This window comes from Silurus meridionalis, chromosome 20 (assembly GCF_014805685.1).
Source record: "Silurus meridionalis isolate SWU-2019-XX chromosome 20, ASM1480568v1, whole genome shotgun sequence".
NCBI lineage: Eukaryota > Metazoa > Chordata > Actinopteri > Siluriformes > Siluridae > Silurus > Silurus meridionalis.
In genome coordinates, this window is record NC_060903.1 from 12620955 (window position 1) to 12648659 (window position 27705).

The 27705-nt window shown below is 37.1% G+C and overlaps 1 protein-coding gene across 2 annotated transcripts in view; it reads left to right on the forward strand.

Annotated features, from left to right (window-relative positions):
• Positions 1-27705, forward strand: part of esyt2a (extended synaptotagmin-like protein 2a) — a 48783-nt gene that overhangs the window by 9398 nt on the left and 11680 nt on the right. For both annotated transcript variants that reach the window (XM_046876229.1, XM_046876230.1), the window contains exons 2-12: positions 738-779; positions 4820-4954; positions 6622-6698; positions 6901-6973; positions 7843-7932; positions 19272-19327; positions 21031-21151; positions 23835-24011; positions 24461-24543; positions 26514-26562; positions 27401-27490. In XM_046876229.1, coding sequence (XP_046732185.1) covers positions 738-779; positions 4820-4954; positions 6622-6698; positions 6901-6973; positions 7843-7932; positions 19272-19327; positions 21031-21151; positions 23835-24011; positions 24461-24543; positions 26514-26562; positions 27401-27490 — 993 coding nt within the window. The remainder of the gene's footprint in view (positions 1-737; positions 780-4819; positions 4955-6621; positions 6699-6900; positions 6974-7842; positions 7933-19271; positions 19328-21030; positions 21152-23834; positions 24012-24460; positions 24544-26513; positions 26563-27400; positions 27491-27705) is intronic.

Genomic DNA, 27705 nt, shown 5'->3' on the forward strand with positions numbered 1-27705 from the left:
GTGGAAGATCTTGAATGGCCTGCTATGGAGCTCTGACCTCAAAGTTATTGAACGTATTAAATTGGATGGTTGACTGCACCCCAGGCCTCCTCATCCTACAATACCTGGCTTTGCTAATGCCTTTGTGGATGAATGAGCACAAATATCCATCGCATGGATGTTCAGAAAGCATATATGAATCTGGAAAGGTATCCACAAACTTTTGTCCATATAGTGTTATGAAGTGATTGTTTTCTACTTGGACAAAACTTTACATAGTCAAGTGGTCATGAAAGCACATACAAGTAATAAAGGGTACTTTTTGTAAAATGTAGTTGGGTACAAATTTATAAAATGTTATGGCTGATTCTCTTTAAGGAAGTATAACATCTTTTCAGGTTTAAGGAACATATTTAAGGTCACTGAAAGTAAATACTTTATACTCAGTGTTCTCTATTCTAGCTATTCGTGTTGCATTTGCTAAAGCATAAACTTTTATCTTTGATTTAAATTTGTCTGGTGAAAAATCCTGTGTGTTCAGAAATCGCTTTAAATTTGGCGCGAGACACAATAAACGTGGCAGTATTTATTTACATTATTCTCCTGTCTGAGAGAATGAGAGAAGTTGGAAGAGAATGACATGCTGTTGCATTATATAAGAATCATCTCATGATTTACTTCTTTATAAATAAGCAGAAGACAGTACTTAAATATTAATGTTGTAATGTAATTAATGTTGTAATGTTTTTCGGTTGCAGGTTCATTTTCCTGATGTGGAGAGAGTGGAATGGCTCAATAAGGTGTGTATTTGTGTGCGACTCTACTGTTTTTACACATTTGTGTGTATGTGTGTGTGTGTGTGTGTGTGTGTGTGTGTGTGTGTGTGTGTGTGTGTGTGTGTGTGTGTGTGTGTTTATGCTGAAGTGGACAGAAAAACACAAATCTGTAATCTTTGATGGTCGGTTTGCTGTGGAATGTCTTAAGATGCACTTGTATTTCTCGCTGAAATGCTCAATTTCCACACACACACACACACACACACTGATATTTTGCAGTAGATCATTGTTCAGTTTCAATTTTAAGGAACAGGCTTTAGTTATGACTCAATTCACAATCATGTGAATCTCAGAAACCAGTTTTATTTGTTGCAGCAAAGCATTTAAATTATGACTGAAGCTATAGATCATATTAGCAATTGAACATTCTACCGATTATTCCATCTGGTAAGAAGGACTTTCTAATACTAGAAGAATACTATTTAGAGCAATACTAAATATTTAATAGAAAATAACATGGGACTCTTAAAATTAAGTAATATTTTTAGTTTTTTTTAGAAAAATTTTATATTGCTAAATTGCTATTGAATAAATTTTCATTGCTGAAATTGTAATAGAAGAATATCTGTGAAAACTAAACCCAATTAGTGTAGTTAATTGTCACATTACATTAAAATGCAAATACATATATATAAATAAATCGTAAATAAAAATATAAAAATCTATTTCAAATGATTTTTTTAAAAAAGGTGCTTGAGTTTAAATTATCCCAAACTTTTTGTAAACTCTTTTTTTTTTTTTTGGCCTGAATCTTCTTCTCGCCCCTCACTGTTGTTCCCCCGTTACCCCATTTCTCATTCTGCAGCATCTTCAGTTTTGTATTAAAGCCCTTTTTCGCCACAGAATAAAAATAAAATTGCCAAATTTAGACTTTATTTCTTGTAAACAACCAACATTTCTGGTGCTACAGTCTGGTGGTATCCATGTTGTGGGCCTGAAGTTTGAAGCTGTTGGTGTATAAACGAGGCTCCTCTGCTTCATCTGTCTTGCTTTATCTCCTCCAGAGCTGATTGTTAGACAGAGTTCTCTTCAGGGATCGGAGACTTAGTTTGATACCATGCGATTCTATCGATTTTAGCCTCTTTCGTTTTTTAATATGTAAAGCTTTCTGACACTACAGAGTGGCTGACGCTGCCCGATTGGCTAAAAAAAAAAGGTAGGATTGCGAGAAACAGTCAGCATTGGGCAAACTTTTTTTAAAGTTGTGGCAACGAGGTTCCATAGTGTTTATCTGTCCAGAGTGCTCCGGAGTTTAGCGGTGGTGCGTCAGTAATAACAGTTTGTGGGGAAACACAATGCTCAGTGTGTAGTTTAATGCAGTGGTCCCCAACCCCCAGGAGGCTTGGCACCGGTGCGTGTGTCAATTGGTACCGGGCCACACAGAAAGAATACATAACTTACATTTTTTCCGTTTTATTTATTATCTGATTCTGAACGATGTTTTATTTTGGAAAATTACCGGATTCTCTCCGCCACAACTGTCTACGGCTCACTCTTGATGCATGTCATGATGCCTCGGTCATGTCTTACCAACATCTGCTACCTTCTTAAAAGGGCTGCTCTGGCCGACAACACATAATACAATACCGCTAAATTAAAACCCCCAAGCGAGCAAAATAAACAAAAAACAACACAGTGGATTCACATTTATTATTATATTTAGATAGATTATATAAAGACCAGTTTTTATGCCAGTCGTATCATTTTGTTTTGTTGTATTTATCCGCAACGCGTTAACGTAAAAAAAAAAAAAAAAAAAAAGTCTGACATTAAACCGGTCCGTGGCAAAAAAAGGTTGGGGCCCACTGGTTTAATGGACTAAACAAAGAACAAACTAAACAAATAATTTGCCTCGATACATTTTTGGAATCAAATTACTCGAGTTACTCGAGGAATCGTTTCCACCCTAATTTATATTAATGTTTCATCTAAACATGAGATACACTACATGCACAAAAGTGCTTTTTGAACATCCCATTCCACATTGAGTCTCCGTTCGAACCTCCACTCTTCTGGGATGATGTTTTACTAGATTTTGGAGTGTGGCTGTGGAGATTTGTGCACATTCACGCTATAGTTAAAAAGATACTGATGTTTGAGGAGGCCTAAGGTGCAGTCAGTGTTCCAGTTCATCTCAAAGTTGCTTAGTAGGGTTGAGGTCAAGCTCTCAATAGCAGGTTCACTCAAGATCTTCCACTCCAAACCATGTAAAGCATACGTTTATGGAGTTTGTTTTGTGCACAGGAGCATTGTCATGCTGGAACAGGTTTGGCTCTCCCTGTTCAATTGAAGGGACAATTAAATACTACCACATTTAAAGACATCCTGTGTCTCCAACTTTGTGGTTAAAAACTTGGTTAAAAAGGACCACACATGGATGGAAAAGGCAGGTGTCCCAATGCTTTTCACCACACAGTATGTGAGATTTCTTGTGGTCTTCTGGATAATTAGGTCTTTCCTAATTTGATATATATTTTAGCTTTCCTCAGCAGATATTTGTCCTAATTTTCTTTCAGTCTAGTCACGGTTTAACAAACTGCCCTACTGACCAAAAACCACTGGAACTACGATCTTGAACAAAATTAAACGTGATCTTCGTCCTGCCTTTTATTATTATTATTTTTTCCTCAGCTGTCAATCCAATCAGGCTGTAGAAAAATGCCAATACTGAAGCAAGCTCTTTGAGAAGCTATTTTCATGTGGTATATTTTCAGAGAAGAGTTCAGAATTTCTGAATCTGACTCTTGTCAGTGATGAGCTCCGAGCGCACGATTGATCGCTTGACTGTTGCTTGATCAGCTTGTGTGTTCTGTGTGAATGAACTCATTATCTGGGGCCCCTACAGGTTATCATAACAAAGAATGTGTTTTCTAGACCTTACGCTTAATTCCTGCACAAATGTCCAAAGGTTCAGTGTATTTATGTGTATATTATCCAGGAACATGTTAATGTGTTTGTTTTTTTGCTGTTTAGTTATTGGCTAATAGTCTCAGATGATCAGCTGTGGCTTTAGCTATCTAGGACTTAGTCTTTAGATACATTGTGGTATGCGTTATTTTCATTTGTATACGCTTGCTGGTCACTTTAAAAGAGAAATACCTCAACTGCAAAATGATCTAATTGATTTGGACCTTGTTCCCAGATGGGCTGGTTTGAATATTTCAGAAATGGTTGATCTCATGAGATTCTGAATAAACTGCCTTGAGTTGATTTAGTTTGTAAACAACAGAAGATAATATCAGGTCTGTCTTCTGTCAATCAAGAACAGGAATCTGAGGCAACTGTGGACAACTGTTTGTGGTCTTCTGCTGGTCTTCCGCTTCCACTGCCTCTCCTTCCCTAGGTTCTGCATGCTCAAACTAGTCTGGCCAATCTCCTCTAGCTTCTATCATGAAGAGGTTATTTACGCCCACGTAACAGTCACTGCGTTTCGTGTAAACTCTGGCACCAAAAAACTATGTCAAAAGTCAGTGAAATCCTGTTCCTCCCAATTTTGCTGTTTGATGTGAACGTTAACCGAAGTTCTCGACCTGTATACTGCACAAGTTTATGCATTGAACTGATTGGCTGAATTTAATTTACAAGAAATGAACAGGTGCTCCTTCTAGTTAAAGTGTATATAATGTATAGGTTCTGATAATGTTCTGATCACTTAGCGTTGGCAATTATTTTATGTTGGTCTATATAATACAAAGAGATATCGACTTTGCTGTAATATAGTAGTATACTATAGTACTGCAATATAGTTTTACTACATACTGTTATTACATGCGTTATGTAGTAATTGCTATTGATGTGTATTATTTTATAATGAAATTATTATTGAAATTGTAATATGATTGTCTGGGTGTGCTGTATATTGATTTAAGTGGGTATTTCTTTTTGTCCAACAGTTAATTACTCTTTGAATTAATACCGAAATACTAATCTTTCTCTCTGTCCTTCTCTTTCTCTGCCTTTATTTCTTTCTTCTCTTACCTCTTTTTCCATATTTCACATCTCAGACAGTGCATCAGATGTGGCCATATATTTGTCAGTTTGTTGACAAACTCTTCCGTGAGACCATCGAACCGGCCGTCAAAGGAGCCAATGCGCATCTCAGCTCTTTCTGTTTCACCAAGATTGACATGGGAGACAAGGTGCCTTTATATACCATTTACTGTAAACCCTGGTTGTTTAATCTTAGAATATGTTGGAGAAATGTATAATCCAACTGTTGGATTCATGTCAAAGTATTTCTACAGTGATAAAATGTTTATAATTTTGAAATATGGATCTAAAATAAACTCTGACTGAAGTGCTTACTTTTAGCTTTAATTCAAGGGGCTTAACAAAAATATTGCAATTTTTTTTATTTATCTCCAATTAAGGAGATAATGTCTGGAGTTGATTGAATTTGAGTGTTGAATTTGTATCATTTGAATTTGTATCGGTTTCTATTCCTGGTAACTCAACAATTTGGTACGGTATTAAAGAACGGACTACATTGGCAAGCTCAACAACACCAGCAGTCCTAGAAGATAATAGGAACATTGTGACTTTGACGAAAGCAAATCCCTTCATATCTAGTCATCTAATATGATTGTCAAAGTCTTCAATCAAGAGACACCTTCAAGAATGCATATACCGAGGTTTTACCTCAAGATGCAAACAACTGGCAAAACACTCAACAATAGAAAGGCTGGATTAGGTTCTAAAAAAAAATTAAAAATTCTAAAAAACAATTCTTTGGACTGATGAAACAAAGATTAACCAAGAGCATAGTAAAGGAAAGGGAAGGGCTCATGATCCAAAGCATACCACATCATCTGTCAAACATGGTGAAGGAAGCGTTATGGCATTGACATGTATGGCTACCAATGGAACATGGTTACTGGGGTTTATTGATAATGTGACTTCTGAAGTGTATAAATCTTTACTTTCTGCTCTGATTCAGTCAAATGCTTCTAAACTCATATAGAGATATTGACCTTAAACATCCTGCAAAAGCAACCCAAGGGTTCTTAAGACAAAGAAAGGGTTCGTTTGCTGACTGAAATGCCTGACCTCAACAGAATTGAATTACTGGAGAAAAAAAAAATGAAGGCAGAGAGACTCACAAACAAACACCGGCTGCACTAAAGGCCAGGCAAAGCATCTCAGGGGAGGAAACTCAGCATTTGGTGGTCTAGATTTTAGATCATTAAATTGGAGCCGGTGGGAAAAGTGAACGTAAACTGTTAATGCAGTGTTTTTTTTTGTTTGTTTTTATTTTAAACCCCTTGAATTCAAGCTGAATGTCTACACCTGAATCTCATCTTGACAGCTTCATTTTAAATGCTCTATAGAGGCAAAATGCCAAAAAAAAGTCACAGCCCAAATATTTAGGGATGCCTATATAATCCACTTAATCCCCAAAACAAACACACACACACACTTATGTAGTCAGCCTATTGTAATATCATCACAGGACCTTGTGTTTCTCTTTTTGTGATGGAACTGAAGTCAGTTTATATTGGCCAGTGTTCAGTGCTGCTTTTGAAACATTCCACCATGTAGTGTTTACGATTTTCCTTGCAGTAACACACGAAATAAAAGGTTGGTTAATTTGATCTTATCTGGGGCACAGAAGTTGATGATAAACTGTGCAGCGCATGTGAGCACCAGAACATAGTGCGCATTGTGTTTCGAGATGCACAAACATAATTGTTGAAGAATGCAAATATTCAGTACATAAGCAAATCAGGGGCACAAGGGGACGATCTGTTGCAGTGCCTTTCTGTCTTCAATTTAGTTTTTCCCTCACATGCTTGTTCTTTCTCCGTAGGCCTTAAGAGTAAACGGTGTGAAGGTTTACACCGAGAATGTCGACAAAAGACAGATTATTATGGACTTGCAAATCAGGTGAGATGCACGATAGAGCTGGTGTTCATTCGGCAATGAGTAGCTGTTGAGAACACAGCGACATTAAAGCCTTTCAAACGAATATATTCTAAACAAAGCAAAGCTTTTAATGTTCTTTGCTGGCAAGTTTACGTCTGACCTTGCATTGCAATACATATTTTGGGTTAGTTCACGTTTATGTAAATTTTATGTATTTGTTTAGCTTTGTTGGGAACACTGAGATCGATGTGGAGGTTAAGAAATACTACTGCCGAGCAGGAATCACCAGCATCCAGGTATGTGTGTCTTCACTGTATCTATCCGTGTGTCTGTGCTTTTTATTTATTTTTGTATTTTTTTTTATTCAATGGTGTGTAGAATGTGACCTTTTCAACAAAGACTATCTCATGATTTCATTTTACTTGTCCGTATAAAGTACAGTGGTCAGTTTGCCCGAAACATATGATATATTCCTGGCTGGAGATCAGTGCAGAGAAAAGATCTGTCAGGAAATTGGGGTTGATTTGGCTGTTGTTATGATCTATCCACTTTTGCTAAACTGCTACATAATTTCTATACTGATTCAGAAACCACTCCATTTTAAAATAGTGTGCCTGTATATCATTGGCAACATTGTCTTATATCAATTTGCGGATTCATTTATGCTTTTTAAGCATCGCATTCCTCATTTAGTCCCCTATTCCTGTTATAATAACCGCCACTCTTCTGGGAAGGCATTCCACTAGATTTTGGAGTGTGCTTGTGGAGATTTGTGATTCATGAGGAGGCCTGGGGTGCAGCCATTATTCCAGTTCATCCCAAAGGTGTTCAGTAGGGTTAAGATCAGAGCTCTATAGCAGGCCATTCAAGATTCTCCACTCCAACCCATGTAAAGTATATCTTCAAGGAGGTCACTTGTGCACAGGGGCATTGCCACATTTGTGCCTCCAACTTTGTAATAGCAGGTTGGAGAGGAACCACATATCGCTGGAAAAGTCATGTCCTGATACTTTTGTGTAGAATTTCTACTTAAACAGATTTTTGTTATACATTTTAATTGGAAGAAATATATTTATGCTTTAAAAACAAGTTTAGTAAATAAATATAGTAATACGTAGATAACAGGTAATAAGTAGCTAATGTGTTGTTTTTAATGTGTTGTTAGCTGCATGGAGTGTTGAGGGTCATCATGGAGCCGTTGCTTGGAGACATGCCTCTAATTGGAGCACTATCTGTTTTCTTCCTCAAAAAACCGGTGAGATATACACACACACACACACACACACACACACACACACACACACACACACACACACACACACACCATCTTTGTATTTTCTCTTTCTCCAATTCTTTTCATTTTAAAATGTACACAGTAGTGAGAATAAGTTTATACAAGTACACACATATGCTCACACGATCAATAAACAGATTTTGCAGAGTAACAGAGTTGAAGAGAGCAATTTTCACGCAGTCATTTATGGTTTTTAATTGGTAAGATCCCGAATCCAAGCACAGCTGTAAGGTCTGAAATAAAGTTAGTATATTAAAGGAAGTAATAGCATATACTGAAGTATTGAATAATAAATTGCAATTCTTGGCCAATTCTGTGACATAAGATGTTTTTTAACCATTTATAAACCGATTTAATGATTCGCAACATACATTAAAGGAAAGTTATAGTTTTTGTTATAGCACAGTGTGTCTGAGAACTCAATTCTGGTTGATTTGAACATCATCCTACCATTGTATGTACAGGTAGTTCCTGTCAGTTTAATCACCCTTCTATATTAATGTTCTTCCTTGTGACTGTACCATCCTAATTGCACACAGACTGAGGTAGAAACATTTCCTAACTGCATTACTGGGCTAATTGGATGATTTATTACTGTCATTTGCCTTTTTTTAATTGAACGTCAATGTTGATCATTTGGGCACAATGTAAGTTTGATGTACTGGAGAAGAAAATGCTACAATGAGAAATATAACATAAATGGCACAATGTGTTAACAACAGCAGCTTTGTTATTATTGGAGATGCAGCAAACATGCATATAAGTAACACACACCTTCTGTCTGTCAAATCAAATTGTATTTGTCACATACACATTCATACAGAGTACGACATGTACAGAAATGCTTTTTTATGACTGTCCAACATGTGAACAAAATAGAATATACAAATAAATAAATAAAAAATAAATAAAAATAAAAAGTATAACAGCATAACTTAGTATAAAATTACTAATAGGTATAAAAATTGTGTGTGTGTATATGTATGTATGTATGTATGTATGTATGTATGTATGTATATGTATATATACTGTGTGTGTGTGTGTGTGTGTATATATATATATATATATATATATATATATATATATATATATATATACACACACACACACACACACACACACAAAGGGATAAAATTTGTAGATAATATTTTTATATATATATATATATATATATATATATATATATATATATATATATATATATATATATATATATATATATATATATATATATATAAAATACATGTGTGTGTGTGTGTGTGTGTGTGTGTGTGTGTGTGTGTATGTAACAAATATATTGACAAGTCCAGATTTAAAGTGTCCCAGTGTGATTGGTGCTTGAGTGTCTATGTGCTTATATTAAAGTGACACTGTGCTGTGTCAGTCCAGTGTTAAAGTGTCATTTGTGCAATTGTGCAAAAGATTTTATGCAAAGGAAGGGAAAGTAGAGGGAAAAGTAGAGAAAGTCCAGGTGCTAGGTGTTTTCCTGGTTTGCTGTCGCTCAAATAACTATTTAATAAAACGGTGGAGAGATCACTGGCTCAGAGTGGAAGACACAGGAGACGGGAGATAAAATTCACCAAGCAGAACTGAATTTATTCTGCCACTTTCATGTTCCACTTTTATTTTTTAGGAATCGAACCGAGACACACGCACACTCGCGACTTACTCCCACTTTTACATATTTTACATATACACACATGCGCACAGTCGGCCCTGCTCAACGTCTCCCTTCAACAAGGCTCTTTTCTTTCTCTCTCTCTCTCTCTCTCTCTCTCTCTCTCTCTCTCTCTCTCTCTCTCTCTCTCTCTAAGAGCACAGATCAGTCAAATCACCGATCAATGGTGTGATTCTCACTGCTTGGCTCTTCTGGCACCGTGCTCCATTCACAAACCAGTGGTCGTCTACACACGCGTTACCACAAACTTATTCAAATAATGTAATCTCATAGCTCATCTCTGTGTATGATTTTCACCAGTCAGAATTCTAGAATACTGCAAATAATAATGAACCATTTTTCTTTTTTTTATCCATATAGTTTACACTATAAAACATGTGTAACTTTAACTTGTACATTTCTGGCAAATGTAAACCTGGTATCAGCGGGATAATCCACTTCACTGCTAACTGTACATTAAACATCAAATAGCTTTTGTGCAGACCGAGCCATGGATTAATCTTACATCTATAATATCTTTCGCTTCTTTTATTTTTCTGTATGAGCTGTTACTATAGCAACAATAGCATGTTACAGCCAGAAATACTATTAATGTGTTTGTGCTGTCTTAGAAATTTTATTTGATATTTATGATTCAAGAGTTCAGCAATTGTTGATTGATTTCATATAACAGCATGTCTGTGATAGTCATTCTGTCTGTACCATCATAATCCTTTTAAAACAAACCTTTAAAAACAATCTTTAAATCCTACCGAACCCATAAAATCTATTTTTTGAGTCTGGTTTTTGGGAGGATCACCGGATGCCTTCTTTCTTTCTGTTTAAACAGAGAGTTTTTCTGAAATTGGCTTTAATGGTTGGCTGTTAGAGAAATATTTTGCGTTATCAGCCGGCAACATTTTTAGTGTAGTTTCAAAGAAAATGAAACTGAGAAAAAAAAAGACCAGAAAGAAAATACTTTAAATGCTGAAAGCTTTAATCAGTTAGTGAACTACCTCAGAATTTAGAATCTAAATAGCTAAAGGTATGTGACACCTGATCATCACAGCCATACATTCTCTCTTTAAACATTTAAACCATTGTGTGCTTACAACGTAATGGTAAACACAAACAGATGTGGTAGTATCACTTACTTTTGGTTAAATAATATGTGGGAAAACTGCATATAAGTGCCACTAATTTTTTATTAAGCACTTTTGAGATGTTACTTCAGATATTAGGAAGAAACAGCAATAAGAAGTATACAATAACATTCTATTCAGCAGTTTGCCTGGTTTCTGTCGCAAATGCACACATTCCGCTAATCATCTGCACAGTTGTCCTGACCAGTGAGGTCTGCTAGATGGGAAGTTAAAATCCAATATCTCTAAATAGTCTGAAACTATGAGACAATGTCAAGAGCAATGTGATGTATGTTTTAATCTGCAATTACAACCTAATAACCTGTGTGCCCAGGGGGGTTTTCTAGTGTAGTTCAAAAGGACAAGGGGGTATAAATATTAAACTAGTAGTTTTTAATTGAAGGAACACTATGACAAATTAAATAGCAATAACGACAAAAAGTATATATAAATAAAATTATATTAATAAAAAAACACTATAGTTTGTGTTAGGCACTTTTGTAGCAAAAAAAAATCCTGTTATAATATCATTTCTAAGAATGAGAGCAGTAGTTTCCGGAGTGCAGAAATATATATATAATATATATATATTTTTTTACTCAGTAACGGATATAATTTAAAATGTAGTTTAATCCAATATTTCAAGCAAAACATTCTACATTATAGAATTTAAAAACTATAAAAAGTAGAAGTACATAAAAAAACTACTGCAATACATTAATACAGTAACGTGAGTAAATGCAATTTATTTTCTATCTCTGATTTAACATGCACCTTCTCAATCACTGTTACACGTACATTTAATAATAATAATAAAAAAGCAAATTGAGATTAAATCTATAGGGTGTTTCTTTCTGACAGGAAAAATATGCAGAATAAGGCTAAATAGCACTAGAAGGAACCTTAGTGTTTGTGCTCATGCAACTCTGTACACAGTATAAAAACATTTATTACAAAACAGTGCTAACAGGTTGTTCTGTGACTTACAAAAACGAAAAGCATTTGTCTCTGCCCTGGCGGCCTGTTTATATCCCAGTTTTCTCATGAGCATTCAGCCTTCAAGATCGAATCGCATCTCTAGCGCCATCAACTCCCATCGGCAAGATCCAATTTAACCCCGGGAAATGAAGTAAAGCTAATCTGATTGATTGCATAAGCTACGGACATGCCAGACAAGAAGGCAATAAGCTTTATTCCATCATTTCTTTTTGTGGGTTTTTGGTCATTTTACAAAAATGAATTTGAGGTCAACTGGAACTGTCATAGAGAATCATCATTATGGTACAAAAGCCCACTTTCTAAATGTTCGATCAGCCACTGGAATTAATGGTGGTGATGATGATTATTATGGTGGTGGTGGAATTATTGTAAGGATGGGTTCATATGGTAGAACGTTATTTTGTTGTTTGTTAATAGACCGTATGTGCTGAGAATTTAACTATTTGTGCTGCCAATGAAACATTTCATGGCACAAACACAATACTAACAAGTCAGAATGGCCTGGGCCTGAAGGTTGTGCAGTGTTTGCTGTATATAATGTGGTGTGCAAGGGATCTGTGTTGCCAGTACTGTTTATCTTCCCAATTTGTGCACAGAAAAATCCAGTAATAAGCTCTTCAGTGTTCTGTGCCGTCTCTGCGGAAACAGGCTGAGCGTCGCAGGCATGCCCATGTTTGGTGAAGAATGTTTTACTGTGTGTTTGTGTGTGTTTTGTTTCATCCCTGCCTTAAGGGTTGGGTGTTTACTATAGAGCACATTAGGGTGTGGCACGAATGTTGGGCTGTGTTTGGATGTGTGTATCGCAGTCACAACATTCGAAGCAAAAAAAAAAAAAAAAAAAAAAGACTAGTTTAGAAATAAGGTTTAGTGAGCGAGCGTTCGTTTTCGAAAACAAACGAACTCATTGTTTTTTCTTTGTGTCTTTGTGTTTCATGTCCGTTCTAAAATTTGATAGTAGGCGCCTGTTAATTTTATAGTGTGGTCATTTACAGTGGCGGTTTCTGTCCCGTGACTCAAATATCCACTCACACTGAGCTGTTTGTTTGATTGCCAAAGGCACTGGTTCCTGCCTGAGCTTTACAGAGTCTGTTTCAGAGCGAATCCTCAGTCGGCCATAGCTAAATCAGGAGCCTTGTTCCCGATGAATCCTATATTACCATTCATTTTACGTCACTTACACTTCCTAACTAAGTGTTTCTTACACATAAAAATTTGACATGCAGTTTCGAAGTTATGAGCAAAGACAGGTTTGACACCTGCTGCTTCAAATGGCTGCATGTTTTCTGAAAGAACATTAACAATAATTGGCTGATGTGGTTTCAACCTGCACTGCAAAACATAACAAGTAAAGGAAATGAAAGTGTCAATTTCATGCAGTTTATATTATCGATAATTGAACTAATGATTTATATAGGGGATAAAGGAGACTATGTGATAGTGCGTTTATTTCCTTGTAATAAATGTTTAGACGTAGCCATGTTTGACCTTGTTTTATTTGTTCATTGGGAATGTCACTCTTGCACTGGGCAGTTATGAGTTTACCATTAAGACTAGTACAGTAACCCCCCCCCGTTTATCGCCGTGGTTACGTTCCAAAACCTTGCGCAATAAACGAAAAACCATGATAAAACCATGACGCCACCCCAAAAATTACATTTTATGTATACAGTACTGAACTGTATTAACATTTTACTTCATTATAAAATTAATTATATTTTTATTAATAGATTTAATTATTTCAACCCAAAACTCCATAAAAACAATTTGCTATAAGGTATATAGGAGCATAGGTTTATAACCAGTGTATATGTATTTGCTGCCTACTTTTATTTATGCACTGATTTATACTGCTCAGAGTTATTCTGGATTAAATGGCGTGTTGTTATTTTTTTTGACAAAAGAGAGCAATCTGATAATAACCTCAGGAGTAATGACTTGTATGTTACCCGGTCACGGTCAGTATTCACTTACTGGAAGTGCCAAAGTAACAACGATTGAATTGAAGATGATGATGGTGCATGACTTGCAGAAGATATTGGTCTGCACATAGGTATTGTTAAGGTTGCATTAGGTCACAGTGATAAAGCCAAAGCACCACTTTGACTCGGTTTCATAAAAGCTGTTTGCTTGATGATTAATTAAATAGACACATTCAAGCATAATCTGTGTGATGCAACTTTCAGCTTCCAATGTAATCATAGCGTGACTGTTTGTAACAATCAGGTTGGTTTTGGAAATTAACAAACACCTGATCGTCTGATTTTTAGATCAGTTAATAGATTTTATTTTTAATTAATTTTTTATTTTTTTTAACAAAGAATGGTGTGAAAGTCTCACTCATTTGGCAGTTCTTGATGAAAATGGTCAAAGAAGAATTGCGAAACTGGATTGACCTGACAGGAAGGTCACAGGTTCACTGTAACTGAACAGTTGACAATTGGAAGGTAAAAGACAGCTGTGGTCACCATGGTCCTCAGTGAATACTGACAGAGGCCATGACCGGAAAATGACACTTTAGTGTAGACAATGAACAGGAGAAAGCCAAACATGTGTACTTATGATGTATTACTGAACCAAGGGCTGCATTTTATATTATAATATACATTTATATTTATACTATAACCAAACGGTTTGTTTATAGTACAAGCGAGAGTTCATAGTAAATATAGAGCATTCATATAGAGAAATATCCAGTTATAAAATATCTAGTTATTTAAGTCTTTCTAGAAATCATGAAAGAAATGGCGTTTTGTACACCCCTAAAGGGTCGAATAAATTTTCTAGCATTTGTGATAATGATTCTAAGTATTGCTGTGAGCCGCTCCCACTGAATTTTACAAAGATTTTTATTTTGAACATAAATAAGCCGCACCTGTCTATAAGCCACACCTGTCTACATTGAAACTAATGAACTTTAATGAAAGACAGTGTCTGTAACACGGCTTGTATCTAAACAGTAGCCTACCAAGAAAGTCATTGTTCACTGTCTTCCTTCTTCCTTTCACAACAATTTCTCTCTCTAGTTTTTCTTTTGGCATCGCCGTGCGTTTAAAAATCACCATCGGTGAAGCTTTTCTCCCGATGCCGTGCAGCTCAGAACACAGGTGAAGTGCGTTTTTTCATGCCCGGTTGTTTTCAGCGTGAATGATTCGCATTTCCTGTAGACAGTCCGAGTGAGCGGCAGGTCAAACGTCAGAGGAACATCATCCATATTTATGATGTCGTTCGGCCTGATTCAGTGGGAGCGCATCTGATTTAATATAAAGAGTTTCATTGGTTCACCTGAACCCGTTCGGCAATTTCATTGGTCTAATGTTATGGGGCTCAGTTTTTGGCTTGAAGCTTGTGAAACCGGGAAAAACCCAGGAAAAATCCATAAATTAGCCGCTTCGTTGTTTAAGCCGCGGGGTTCAAAGAGTGGAGAAAAAAGTAGCGGCTTATAGTCCGGAAAATACAGTAAATGGTAAAACATGATTTGGACAAGAAAGGTGGAAGAGTAGCAGTGTTCTCTTTATGCATCGTACATAAAGAACAGCTAAGTAAGAAATGTGTGGTTTTTGTTTTTTTTTGTTTTTTTAAGTTGAGACTTTCAGCTGCTTTTACATTTGAGCAGGAAAGCATTTTACACTGGGTGTGCGGAAATACCAATCAACATACAGGCTGTGTCATCAGTGGTTTCACTCCTCGTGCGGTTGTAATTGTACACCAACACAGTTGAATTTTCTTTCCATTAGCAGCCTAATTTAAAATATTTTTAACAGTAAAATAAATGGTGGGTTTATATTAATGCATTCATTTTAATGTTCTCGTTACTGTAACAGCTCATTCACAGTAAAGTTAGGGATTTTGTTAATAAATGCATTTCTGCTGTAAATCCTGGATTATGTTTGTATGGAAAGTGAGTTTCAGGGACACATGGACTTGTCTATTATCTGTTTGTTCTATTCAACATTCAAAGTAGTCCCCCAAAACAGTATACATATTATCATGTTTTATCCTGGGGGAAATATGACTCCAGTGTTGCTGCCTGACATTAAACTGTCAGGGCATCAAACAAAGAGTTTCCAAGCTGAGCTCTTTATAGACAATGACAGGACTGATAAATGACATGAACAGATGTGCACACAGCACGCTGACAAGAGAAGAATTTATTTATTTATTTATTTATTTATTTATTTATTTAATTTATAAAAAAAAATGTTAAATTGTTAAATGTGTGTTCTGCTAAGCCAAATATGAAGCCTTTATAATAATATTAAAAAACAAGAATGGATTTGCTAGTCATTTATGCTGGACAAAGTCTAGTTTTCAACTGATGCAATTTATAGTTAAAGGTATGTGGACACATTACTTTTTTTAGCCATATGAGGTTCTTTTCCAAACTGTTTCCTCGAAGCTGTAGACACCTAATTATGTAGTATGTCTTTGAATGTGGTAGCATTAAATTTCCCCTTCACTTGAATCCAAGACCTAAGACTGTTCCAGCATGACACCCCTGTGCACAAAGCCATGGGACGGAATGGACGATCTTGAATGGCCTGCCACAAAGCTCTGACCTCAACCCTACTGAACACCTTTGGGATGAACTTTAATGCTGTCTGCACCCCAGGCCTCCTCACGCTTCCTCACCTACATCAGTACCTGCCTTTACTGACACCCTTGTGGCTGAAACACGCAAATCTCCACGAGCACATTCTAAAATCTGGTGAAACATTTTCCCAGAACAGTGAAGGTTATCCTAACAGCAAATGGGGACTAAATGTGAAAATGGGATGTTCAAAAAGCCCATATCTTATGGTCCATGTACTGTATTAGTAAAATAAAGTTCACTGACCTCCACAGCCTGTTCTATACTAAACAAAGTGCAGCAAAACACATGCACCATTCCCGTGACCACTCTGAGAAAAACGTGTCAATGTAGACAGACAATTAAGCATTTATTCCTCGTACTTGTTTAAAAAAAAAAGGAGATATTGTTGTAGATAAGTTATTTCTAATCATATTAATGTTTATCAAATATTTGTCACATACACATACATACAGGGTACGACATGCAGTGAAATGCTTTTTACGACGGTCCGGCCTGAGGGAATAGGATGGGGAGAAAAATAAAGTGACAGTCCAGAGTTTAAAGTGTCGTAGTGCGTAAAGAAAAATATGTGCGGAGAAAAAGTGTGAAGATGGAGAGAGTGGGCCAGTTTTTAGATCCTGGGTGTTTCCTGGTTTAAACTCCGAATGGCCTGCGGGAAGAAGCTCCTCCTCATTTTCTCTGTGTTCGCTTTCAGGGAGCAGAAGCGTTTCCCTGAACGCAACAAAGAAAATAGTTCATTGTTGGGATGGCTAAGGTCCTTCACAATCTTCCTGGCCCTGCACCTTGTGCTGTAGATGTCTTGCAGGTTAGGGAGCTCAGTGTGGACGGTACATTCAGCTGACCGCACCACCCTCTGGAGGGCTCACCTGTCCATGCAGGAAGTGGAAGTGACCAGGAAGTGATGCTACCAGTCAGAACGCTTTCAATGGTGCAAGTGTAAAAAGTCTTTAGCACCTAAAAGGGTAGTTTAAAGTCCATTAAGTTTCTCAGATGGTACAGACGCTGCTGGGCCTTCTTCACCAGGGTGTTGGTGTGACAGGACCAAAACAGGTCCTGTGTGATGTAAACACCTAGGTACCGGAAACTGTCCACTCTCTCCACTGGGGTCCTGTTAATGTTTTATGGTTGGTATGACCGCTCCTGCCTTGTACTAAAGTCCACTATCAACTCTTTAGTCTTGCTGATGTTCAGGGGAAGGTTGTTCTCCTGGCACCATCTCTCCAGGTTTTTAACCTCCTGTAGGTAGGCCGTCTCATCATTGTTGGAGATCAGGCCCACCACAACAGTGTTGTCAGCAAACTTGATGGTGGTGGAGTTGGAAGTGGCCACACAGTCGTATGTGTACAGTGAGTACAGCAGGGGGCTCAGAACACAACCCTGGGGAGCTCCAGTGCTGAGGGTGAGGGTGAATGAGGTGTGTTTTGCCTACCCGTACGGCTTGTGGTCTGTCTGTCAGGAAGTTAGAGCTCCATTGGCACAGCGGCAGGCTGAGTCCCAGGACCTCCAACTTATAGGTGAGTCTGGAGGGAATTATGGTGTTAAATGCTACAAACTGCATTTTTGTATAATTCCCATTTCTGTGGTCCAGGTGGCTCATCGTAGTGTGGAGGAGATGAGCAATGGCATCCTCAGTAGAACGGTTCTAGCGGTATGCAAACTGTACCAGTGTGTCTGGTAGTCAGACAGTGATAAAGTCTCTGACCAGTCTTTCGAAGCACTTAATCACTACTGAGGTCAAGGCTAAAGGGCGATAGTCGTTAAGGCAGGCGGGCTGGGGCTTCTTTGGGACAGGAACAATGGTGGACATGAGGGAACAACAGACTGTTCCAGTGAGAGGTTGAATATCTCAGTGAAGACCGGTGCTAGCTGGTCAACGCAGGCTTTCAGAACTCGACCTGTGATGCCATCTGGTCCTGCTGCCTTTCTGGTATTCACTCTCTTGAATGCCCTCCTCACATCATGCTCCGAGATGGTGACCGTGTTTATCTCTCCGGCTCTCTCGGCACGGACGCTGTTTGTGCCGCTAGCGTGGTTAGCTGCACCCTCGAAACGAGCGTAAAAGATTTCAGTAATCCAATGTGTTTTGTGATCCAGTGTTGTGCACTGCTGCAATTGCTATATAGTGTTTAGAATAAAATGTCATATAGAACAAATATTGTCAATTTATAGATTTTCAGCCCTAAAGAATCTTCAGTGTGAACACACATCTGGTGTTTAAGGCCACATTGAACATTAAAGCATATTGGAATTGGCGTTGATGTGGTGCTCAACCTGGGACTGTTGTAAAATAAGCTTGAAATGGAAAAGTCCTTGTCTATTTTTATTATAATTTTTTTTTACGTTTTACACTGGAGGAATAAAATGTGAATAAACTACAGACTTGCTGTTAGCATTATCCAACTTATATGGCAAATCAGTAATAGTGTGGAGTTATAATAACATTGGTTAGATAAGATTTTTTATATATGCAATGATACTTTTAATTTTGTATTTCAGATCAGTGTAACACCAAATAATATAAGGTTTGATCAGAAGTTTTAAGTGTCGTAGTATCAAACCATTTGTTTTAGAGAGAAATCATAAACAGTATAATATTTTGCCTGCCAGTGCATGCAGGCACATGGATTATTGACTCTGTTGTGTGGAATTTATCTATATAGATTGGACTTTGAGGGAACCATCCTCAGAACCAGTGTGTGATAAATCCACACCTTTATAGTTTGTTAGATTGTTACTGCTGAAAACAAATCTGCTCCAATTACTTGGTGTGTTTTAATATACATTTAAATTCTTATCCAAATTGATTGTGTAACAAATAAGAAAGTACAGACAAAATAAAAAGCTACAATAGTCTGGATCTGTTTATATAAAAGTAAAAATGAATTCTTAAGTGTATGTGTGTGTTTTTCAGCTGTTGGACATTAACTGGACAGGTCTGACTAACATGCTCGACATCCCAGGACTGAAGTGAGTCATTTTCCATTATTACATTGTACTTATTTGGGCAACAGTCAATCCAACCCATGAGAGCCATATTTCTTGTTTGCCGTCGTTGTCAGGGAAACAGCCCGAGGCAAAAACAGGAACACTGACTTCATAGTTTTTAACTTTTGCAATATAGCACACAAAACACCTGGATATGCTGCTCTCCTTGTTGTTCTGCCTGTGAGAGACACACCAAGAGAGGAACCTTTTGCATCAATCACCAAACCTCCTGCCAGCTCTGTGTGTGTGTGTGTGTGTGTGTGTGTGTGTGTGTGTGTGTGTGTGTGTGTGTGTGTGTGTGTGTGTGTGTGTGTGTGTGTGTGTGTGTGTGTGGTGATTATTGTGGCTGGGTGGTGGTTTGGCTTGTGCTGCTGGCTTTCTCTTCCCGTCACACTCGGATTTCAGAATTCTTACCCATAAATGGTTACGGATGCCTTTCATGGACACTGTTTTGTGTTTATACTTGCTTTTCTCTTTGTGTCTCTGTATGTCTTTCTATATTTCTGTATTTTCTTGTATGAATTAACATTTTTTTAAGTTATGTAAAGCTTGTAAATGTTTGTATTCGTGTAGAACCAGAAAGCTGTGTTTTAACACACACACACACACACACACACACACACACACACACACACACACACACACACACACACACACACACACACACACACACGAAAAAAACCCTACTAATCACTGAAAAATGCTGATACACACCCTCTAGTTGCCAGTTTAGGAAACTGCAACCCAAAAAATGAAGCAGTCACAAGTCCTCTTTTATTCAATATACAGTAATCCCCCGCTTTACTGCGGTTTAGAATCTGGCGCCCCCGGTTTATCGCGGAATTACATTTGCCACATAACTAATAGTAAAAATATAATATTTGAATATAAAATTAAGTAAAATGTTAATACAGTACTGCATAAATAAAATAGCATTTTTGGGGTGGCGTCCGTTTGTCACGGGCGGTTTTGGAACGTAACCATCGCTATAAATGGGGGATTACTGTATTGCACATGCGTGTACACGCCATTCAGGGGCATGTAGTTTGAATATAGTGCAGATATTATATAATGTACATTTTAGCTTGATTCAAATTAGAGAAGCCTAGGAAGGTTTTCTAGTCTTCTAGGAGGATTATATCCATATACAGGCAATCTCGACTTACAATGAAGATATGCCCCGGTTCACGAGTGGAGGGCGGAGCCGGGCACGCTCTGTTACAGAGCTCTGTTAAAGGAGAGACAAGAGCTGAAATTGGGCTTTGAAACACCAAAAAACACAGAAAAAACTCCAACACTGAAACCATTGAACCCACAAGGGGAAATGTAAAAAAAAAAAAAAAAAAAAAAAAAAAAAAAACAAACGTGAAAATTGTAATATTAAAAAAGAAAATGTTTTGCTATCGTCATCGTAAGAAAAATCGTAAGTCGGACCATCGTAACTTGGAGATTGCCTGTATACAAATTGAGACCCACCTTCCTAATCTGATATCAGTGGTAGTGGCACTGATAACAGAGATGTAAAGAACTGTAGGATAAGGTGGTGGTTTTGTTGTGGAAATGTAAATGTCTTGGAATTAATGGAATTGAATCCTTCATGTTGCAGTACATCATCAGTCTGACTCTCTCTCTCTTCCCCTCCCTCTCTATCCCTCTCTCTCTCCCTTTCTCTCTGTGTTTCGCAGTGGAGTATGTGACGGTGTGATAGAGGATATTATTTGCAGTAACTTGGTGCTTCCCCACAGAATCACAATTCCACTGGTGGGAGAGGCACAACTGGCCAAGTTACGCTTCCCAATGCCAAAGGTATCCGGTCACATGTGTTTCGACACATGATAAACCTATTTTAGTGCTATTTTCTGAATTAAACTTGTAGCTAATAATATAATAATAACTCGGTAGCAAAATATTTTTTGTGTAACTGTTCAAAACATTTTTACTGGATAGCACAACACCATTGCACGTGATTCGAATGGACATTAGACATATGAAATTTTAATTATCTAGTCTGCTTGTGTGTAAATGCACTTGTATTCAAGTATTTTCCACACAGAACCAGATCTTAATTCTTCATAATTATTTGTTTCTTGCTCATAGAAACTTTTTATATATAAATTGGTTCATATCGAGCATGAAAAATGAGGCACAGTGTTTTTAAATGCAAGTGAGTTGCAAGTTTGGATCATTTTTAAGGTTTCATGTCTTGAGTGTTTTTATACAAAGTAGTGGATTTTATATATTTTTTATATTATAGAGGTTTTGGTATGTTTTGAATTTTAGGCGTAAACCCTAGGAGCAGTAGGCAAAAACAAGATTAGCATATTATGCAAAACTGGTTGTAGGGTTGTTGCATTGCTCAAAGTTCAGGCGAACATTGTCCTATACCACCCCCTGTAATCAAATCAGAGAATTACATTTCCTGTCTTCAAAGTTTCCTGATTTAAAAAATGTAGTTCCAAAAATGCGTTTGGTACAAAAGTCCTAAGAGGCCACGGATTAGAATATTTTTTTCTTTCTTATTTTCTCGTGATTATACGACGACATATTAGGGCCACTATGGGATAAAAAAAAAAAAAAGTGGCAGGAAAATTTGAGAAAAAACTCACAAATTTACATTAAATAAACTTTTTGTGTGTAAAACTGACACATTTGGGGGTGTTCTACCAAGGAACAACAACGTATTACGGCAAATATCGGATTTTAAAAAAGAACTGGAAATGGAGGGACAGGGAATTTCCGAGTTTAAAACTCAGAAGACAACAACACAAATTTACAAATAAGTATTTCCTTGTTGCTAAACCCCCCCATATATGTTTGCGTTTCACACACAAAACTTTCATAAAACTATCGAAATTTAGAGTTTAGTTTAAGTTTGAAATTCCCTGCCCCACCGTCGTTTGATCAGAACTCAATTTATTTCAATTTCTCAATTTATTTATAATTTATTTGTTTACGATCTTCTTTCATGAGTTTTTTTTTATCATCTTGACATAAAAAACATCGTTTCCCCCTTTTGATAGTACTTCATCAGAGATGATTTCATTTGCTTTTACTTTGATCAGAGACTCAACAGAAAAATGATAATGTTGCAGACCCGACAGCCTCCTTCTCAACTGTTTCACCACTTAAGAGTCCGAGAAAGTTGTCAGTCACTCACAGGCACTGAGGTATTTCAGTTTGACTGAGTCCCTGATCATAGTAAAAGCGAGTGCAATCATCCATGATGCTGTCTCTAGAACATGCTCTAATGCCGAATACACAGAAAAAATAAGTAATGATCACAAGGAAAAAATCATGAGAAAATGAAGTTGTGAAACAAGAAAAAAAAAAGCCCTCTTACGAAATACAGTATCTCACAAAAGTGAGTACACCCTAAGTGATAACAGCTGTACTGTACGTCGCTTATCCATGCAAACCCACATGCCATATTTATGACAGGACCATACAAATATGTGTATTTTGTATTAGATCAGTTAAGATTAGGTGCTTGGAGTACAATTCTCTCATACTGACCACTGGATGTGTAAAATGGAACCTTGAAGAACTCTCCGATTTGAGAATTAGAATTGTTGCTCTCTACAAAGATGGTGTTTGCTATAATAAGATCGGTAACACCCTGAAACTGGGTTACAGTACAGGTACCAGGGTCATACAGAGGTTTTCCAAGACAGGTTCCACTCAGAACAGACGCCCTGTCGAGGAGTACCCAGAAAATTGTGTCTTGCCTACAGTCAAGAATGGTGGTGGCAGCATCATGGTCTGGGGCTGCATGAGTGCTGCTGGTACTGTGGAGCTGCAGTTCATCAAGGGAAACATGGATACCGTCCCTTCAGAAATTGAGCCGAACAGCAGGAATAACGAAATACTGTAAAAACGACCCCAAACACACCGCCAAGATGACAACTGCTTTTCTGAGGATGCTGAAGGTGAAGGTGATGGAGAGGCCAAGTATTTCTCCAGACCTGAACCCTATTGAGCACCTGTGGGGCATCATCAAGCGGAAGGTGGAGAAGTGCCATGTGTCTAACATCTAGCAGCTCTGCGATGTGACTATGGAAGAGTGGAAGAGGATCCTAGCAACAACCTGTGCAGCTCTGGTGAATTCAATGCCCAGGAGGATTAAGGCAGCTCTAGATAAAATGGTGCTCACGCAAAATATTGACACTTCGGACACAGTGTTGACATGTTCACTTAGGGTGTACTCACTTTTGTTTTTATTTAGACAATAATGGCTGTAAATTGAGTTATTAATGGAGCACAGTAAATCCGTACTGCTATACAAGCTACATATTAACTACTCTAAAATATATATTCAAGTTTCATTTCTATAGTATTGTTTATTTAAAAGATACTAAAATTGTGCTTAAATGTGGGGGTTGTGCTCACTCTTGTGAGATACTGTACATAGTTTGGTTCCCAAATTTTCTATATATTATATAGTTAACTATATATACACACTCACAACTCTGCTATTGTATGTTTTTCACAGGGTGTTTTACGAGTACATTTTCTAGAAGGCCAGGATCTGCTGGCTAAAGACACATATCTGGGTGGTCTAATCAAAGGGAAGTCTGATCCGTACGGGGTCATTAAGATTGGTAATCAGCTCTTCCACAGCAAGGTCATCAAGGACTGCCTGCATCCCAAATGGAATGAAGTATATGAGGTTTGTTCGGCGATTCCTTATTTCGAATCACGATAGTATATTCAAGGATGGTTTCTTCCTTATGCCATCTCAGGGAGTTTTTCCTTGCCACGGCCGCCACCCGCACACTCATTAGGGACAAACGTACAATTATTAAGAACAATCTAATTCATTCTTTATTAACACATTATTTGTGTAAAGCTGCTTTGAGACAATGTCCTAAGTCCTAATGTTAAAAGCGCTGTACAAGTAAAAATCAATCGATTTTAATAATGTATGAAGTGAGCTAAAGATACCATGGTAACGCATGTCGGGAAGGAAAGACAGCAGGTTGTTGTGTTGTTTGAATAATGTTGGCTGTGTACCATTTGAAAACAGAGGCCTCACAGAGCCAGACAGTGCTGCTCTGATTTTATATTCAGTAGTTAAGTAGTAGTCTTATTTCTGGTGGGGGTGTGTGTGTTTTACAGGCATTAGTGTATGATCAGCCTGGACAGTCTTTGGAAATTGAGCTGTTTGATGAAGACCCTGATGAGGATGACTTCCTTGGCAGGTGAATTTTTCTGTAGCAAAGATTTTACAATTTTCTACTGTAATAAGATTGAATTTAAGTTATAGCTGCAACAAATAATTATTTTATTTTTTCAATTAGGCGATTATTTATTTGTTTGATTAATTGATTGTTTGATTAATAGAATAATCTGATTTTGTAAACATTTATTTTATTAGATGCTTTGCTTTTTTATGTATTATAAAAAAGGTGTTTATGTATAAAAGTGTACTTAAATCCACATATTGTTTAACAATCTTTAATTTTTACATTTTAAAGCTTCTAGTGACTGCTTGTTGAGGAGTACATGAGGAATTTCTCTTGATTACAAATTCACACGCTCAGTTTTTTGTTTCTGTAAAATCAAACAATAAGCATTTACAACAATGTTAAAAAAAAAAAAAATGCAGGAGCATTGTCATGTTGGAACAGGTTTTGGTGTACCTCAATTTTTTTTTTAACGGTTTGGAGAACAACCATGTCATATAACAACCATAAATGTCAGGTGTCCCAGAACTTTTCTTCATATAGTATGTTAGATGCGGTAAAATCACAATATTTTGCGCATTAAGTTTTATTTTTATAGGATGATTTTATGGGAAGGGGTCTTTTTATTTAATGGCTTAATAATAATATTGGGCAAAGCATCACATACCGGAAAACACACACTTACACACAGATAGAATGTGGCATTAGTGACTTATGTATGTACTGTATATTTTTTTACTGTAATCTATTCTAGTTTATTGTTGTGTTTCCTCTGAATGCTAAAACGGTTTTTCTGTGTGTGTGTGTGTGTGTGTGTCTGTGTGTGTGTGTAATTTCTACCTCAGACAGCTTGCTACTTTTAGCTTCCCCACATATTTTTAGGAAAAAAAGAATGGTTGTGTAAATACCGTAATTTTCGGACTATAAAGCGCACCCATATATAAGCCGCAAATACAAATATACAAATATTACAAATATTTATTTATTTTTATTTTTATTTTATTGTCTATAAGCCGCAGGTGTCTACACTGAAACTAATGAACTTTACACAGGCGTTAACGAAAGACAGTGCTGTGGCTCCTTTAAGAGCAGAGCGGCATTTTGGGAATAACCTGCTGCCGCATTTTCCAGTATTACTGCATGTGTGCAAGACCGAGGAATATGTCCTTATTGTTTTCTGATGCTTATTTCTAAGTTTCTTTGACTTACCCGTAACGCTGTCAAGAAATATAAAAAAGCACAAGTTTTGGAAACCTGTCTGTGCTTATATGATTTCTGTTGCAACTGGAGTTAGCGAGCTCTCCCCCTTGACCCAGACTCGGCGCGCTACAACGGCTTGTATCTAAACAGTAGACGACTAAGAAAGTCATTGTTCACTGTCTTCCTCCTTCCTTTCACAACAATTTCTCTCGAAAGTTTATCTTTTGGCATCGTCGTGCGTTTGAAAATCACCACCGGTGAAGTTTTTTCTCTCGATGCCGTGCAGCTCTGAACACAGATGAGGTGCGTTTTTTTTCATTTCCGTTCGGAAATCTCATTGGTCTAATGCTCAGTTTTTTGGCTTGAAGTTTGTAAAACCGGAAAAAAAATCCATAAATTAGCCGCTTTGTTAGTAGCGGGTTATAGTCCGAAAAATACGGTACTCCAATTATTTCACATTCTTTACACCACACTGTCACATTGTCCATAAGGTTAATGTTAAGGGGGAGAGGTTTACCCAGGACTGTCACATGACCATGCTCTCACTGATCTGTGTATATTTTCTTTGATGGGCTTGACATACTCGTTAACCGTCACAATCATTTTTTATTTTTTTTTTATTTTTTTACCATTTACTGTTTTTTCTTTCTTACTACTCTTTTACAAAAACCCTTTTTTAGCTTTGAATCCTAATTGAAAATAAGCAGGTTAAACAAAGTGCACTATAAAATCAGTATGGAATTCATGTTTTCAAATGTCTTAAATAGACTTCTTTCTGCTTCCAGGCTTATGGTTGACCTGAATGAGTTGGAGAAGGAGCAGAAAGTTGATGAGGTAACCCCCCCAACACACACACACACACACACACACACACACATACAAACACACAATTCTATTTTTGTTTTGTTTTCTTTAAATAATGTTTGTCACTTGGGAACTGTATTTTTACCCAAACTGATCCCTTATAAACTATCTGGACAAAAGTATTTGGACACTGGACTTTTCCAGCCATTTGTGTTTCTTCCCCAAACTGTTACCACAAAATTGGGGGCGCAGGATGCAGAAGCATTAGATTTCCTCTTCACCTGAACTAGGAGATCCAAAACTCTTCCAAAATTGACAATGCTACTCTGCATATAGCCAGCTCCATGAAGATATGGTTTTCATGGTTTGGAGTAAAAGATCTTGTGGCTTGCTATAGAGTTCTGACCTCAAACCTACTGAACATCTTTGGGATGAATTGGTATTTTGACTGCACCCCAGTCCTCCTCATCCTCATCAGTACTTGAATTTACTCACGCTATTGTGGCACACTATAAAATCTTCTGGAAAAGAACTTTCCAGAACAGGTATTGAAGTACACAGAAAATCATTGACAATTAATGAAATGTCAGGTAAACTTTACTTTTACTTTTACTTTTTACTGTTTAAACCATTCCACATAACTTTTCATTCATGTGGGTGTTGATGTTGGAATGTGGATTGTGCAAATCAAAGTGTTTTATTTGACATGACATTTTCTAGAGACAAATTCTACTGAATGCTTATTGACAGTCCAAGCTTTAATATATAGATTTGATTTTAAGGTCACAATTATACATATATTTTGTGTGTGTGTGTGTGTGTGTGTGTGTGTGTGTGTGTGTGTGTGTGTGTGTGTGTGTGTGTATAGTGGTTTGAGCTGGACGAAGTGACATCAGGAAAACTACACTTGAAGCTAGAGTGGCTCACACCTCTTGCCACACCAGAAAAACTGGACCAGGTAACTAGCGCACACACACACACACACACACACACACACACACACACACATACTACTACTACTACATAAATCTGCTCAAACTAAACTTGTATTGGACTATTCAAATGGTGAATAAATAGAAATTATTTAACTTAACATTGTTATTTATTTATTTTTATTGTGCTGAAAAACACAAAGAATTTGAGACTGCATGCGTCATGTTTCTTCTTATGTAC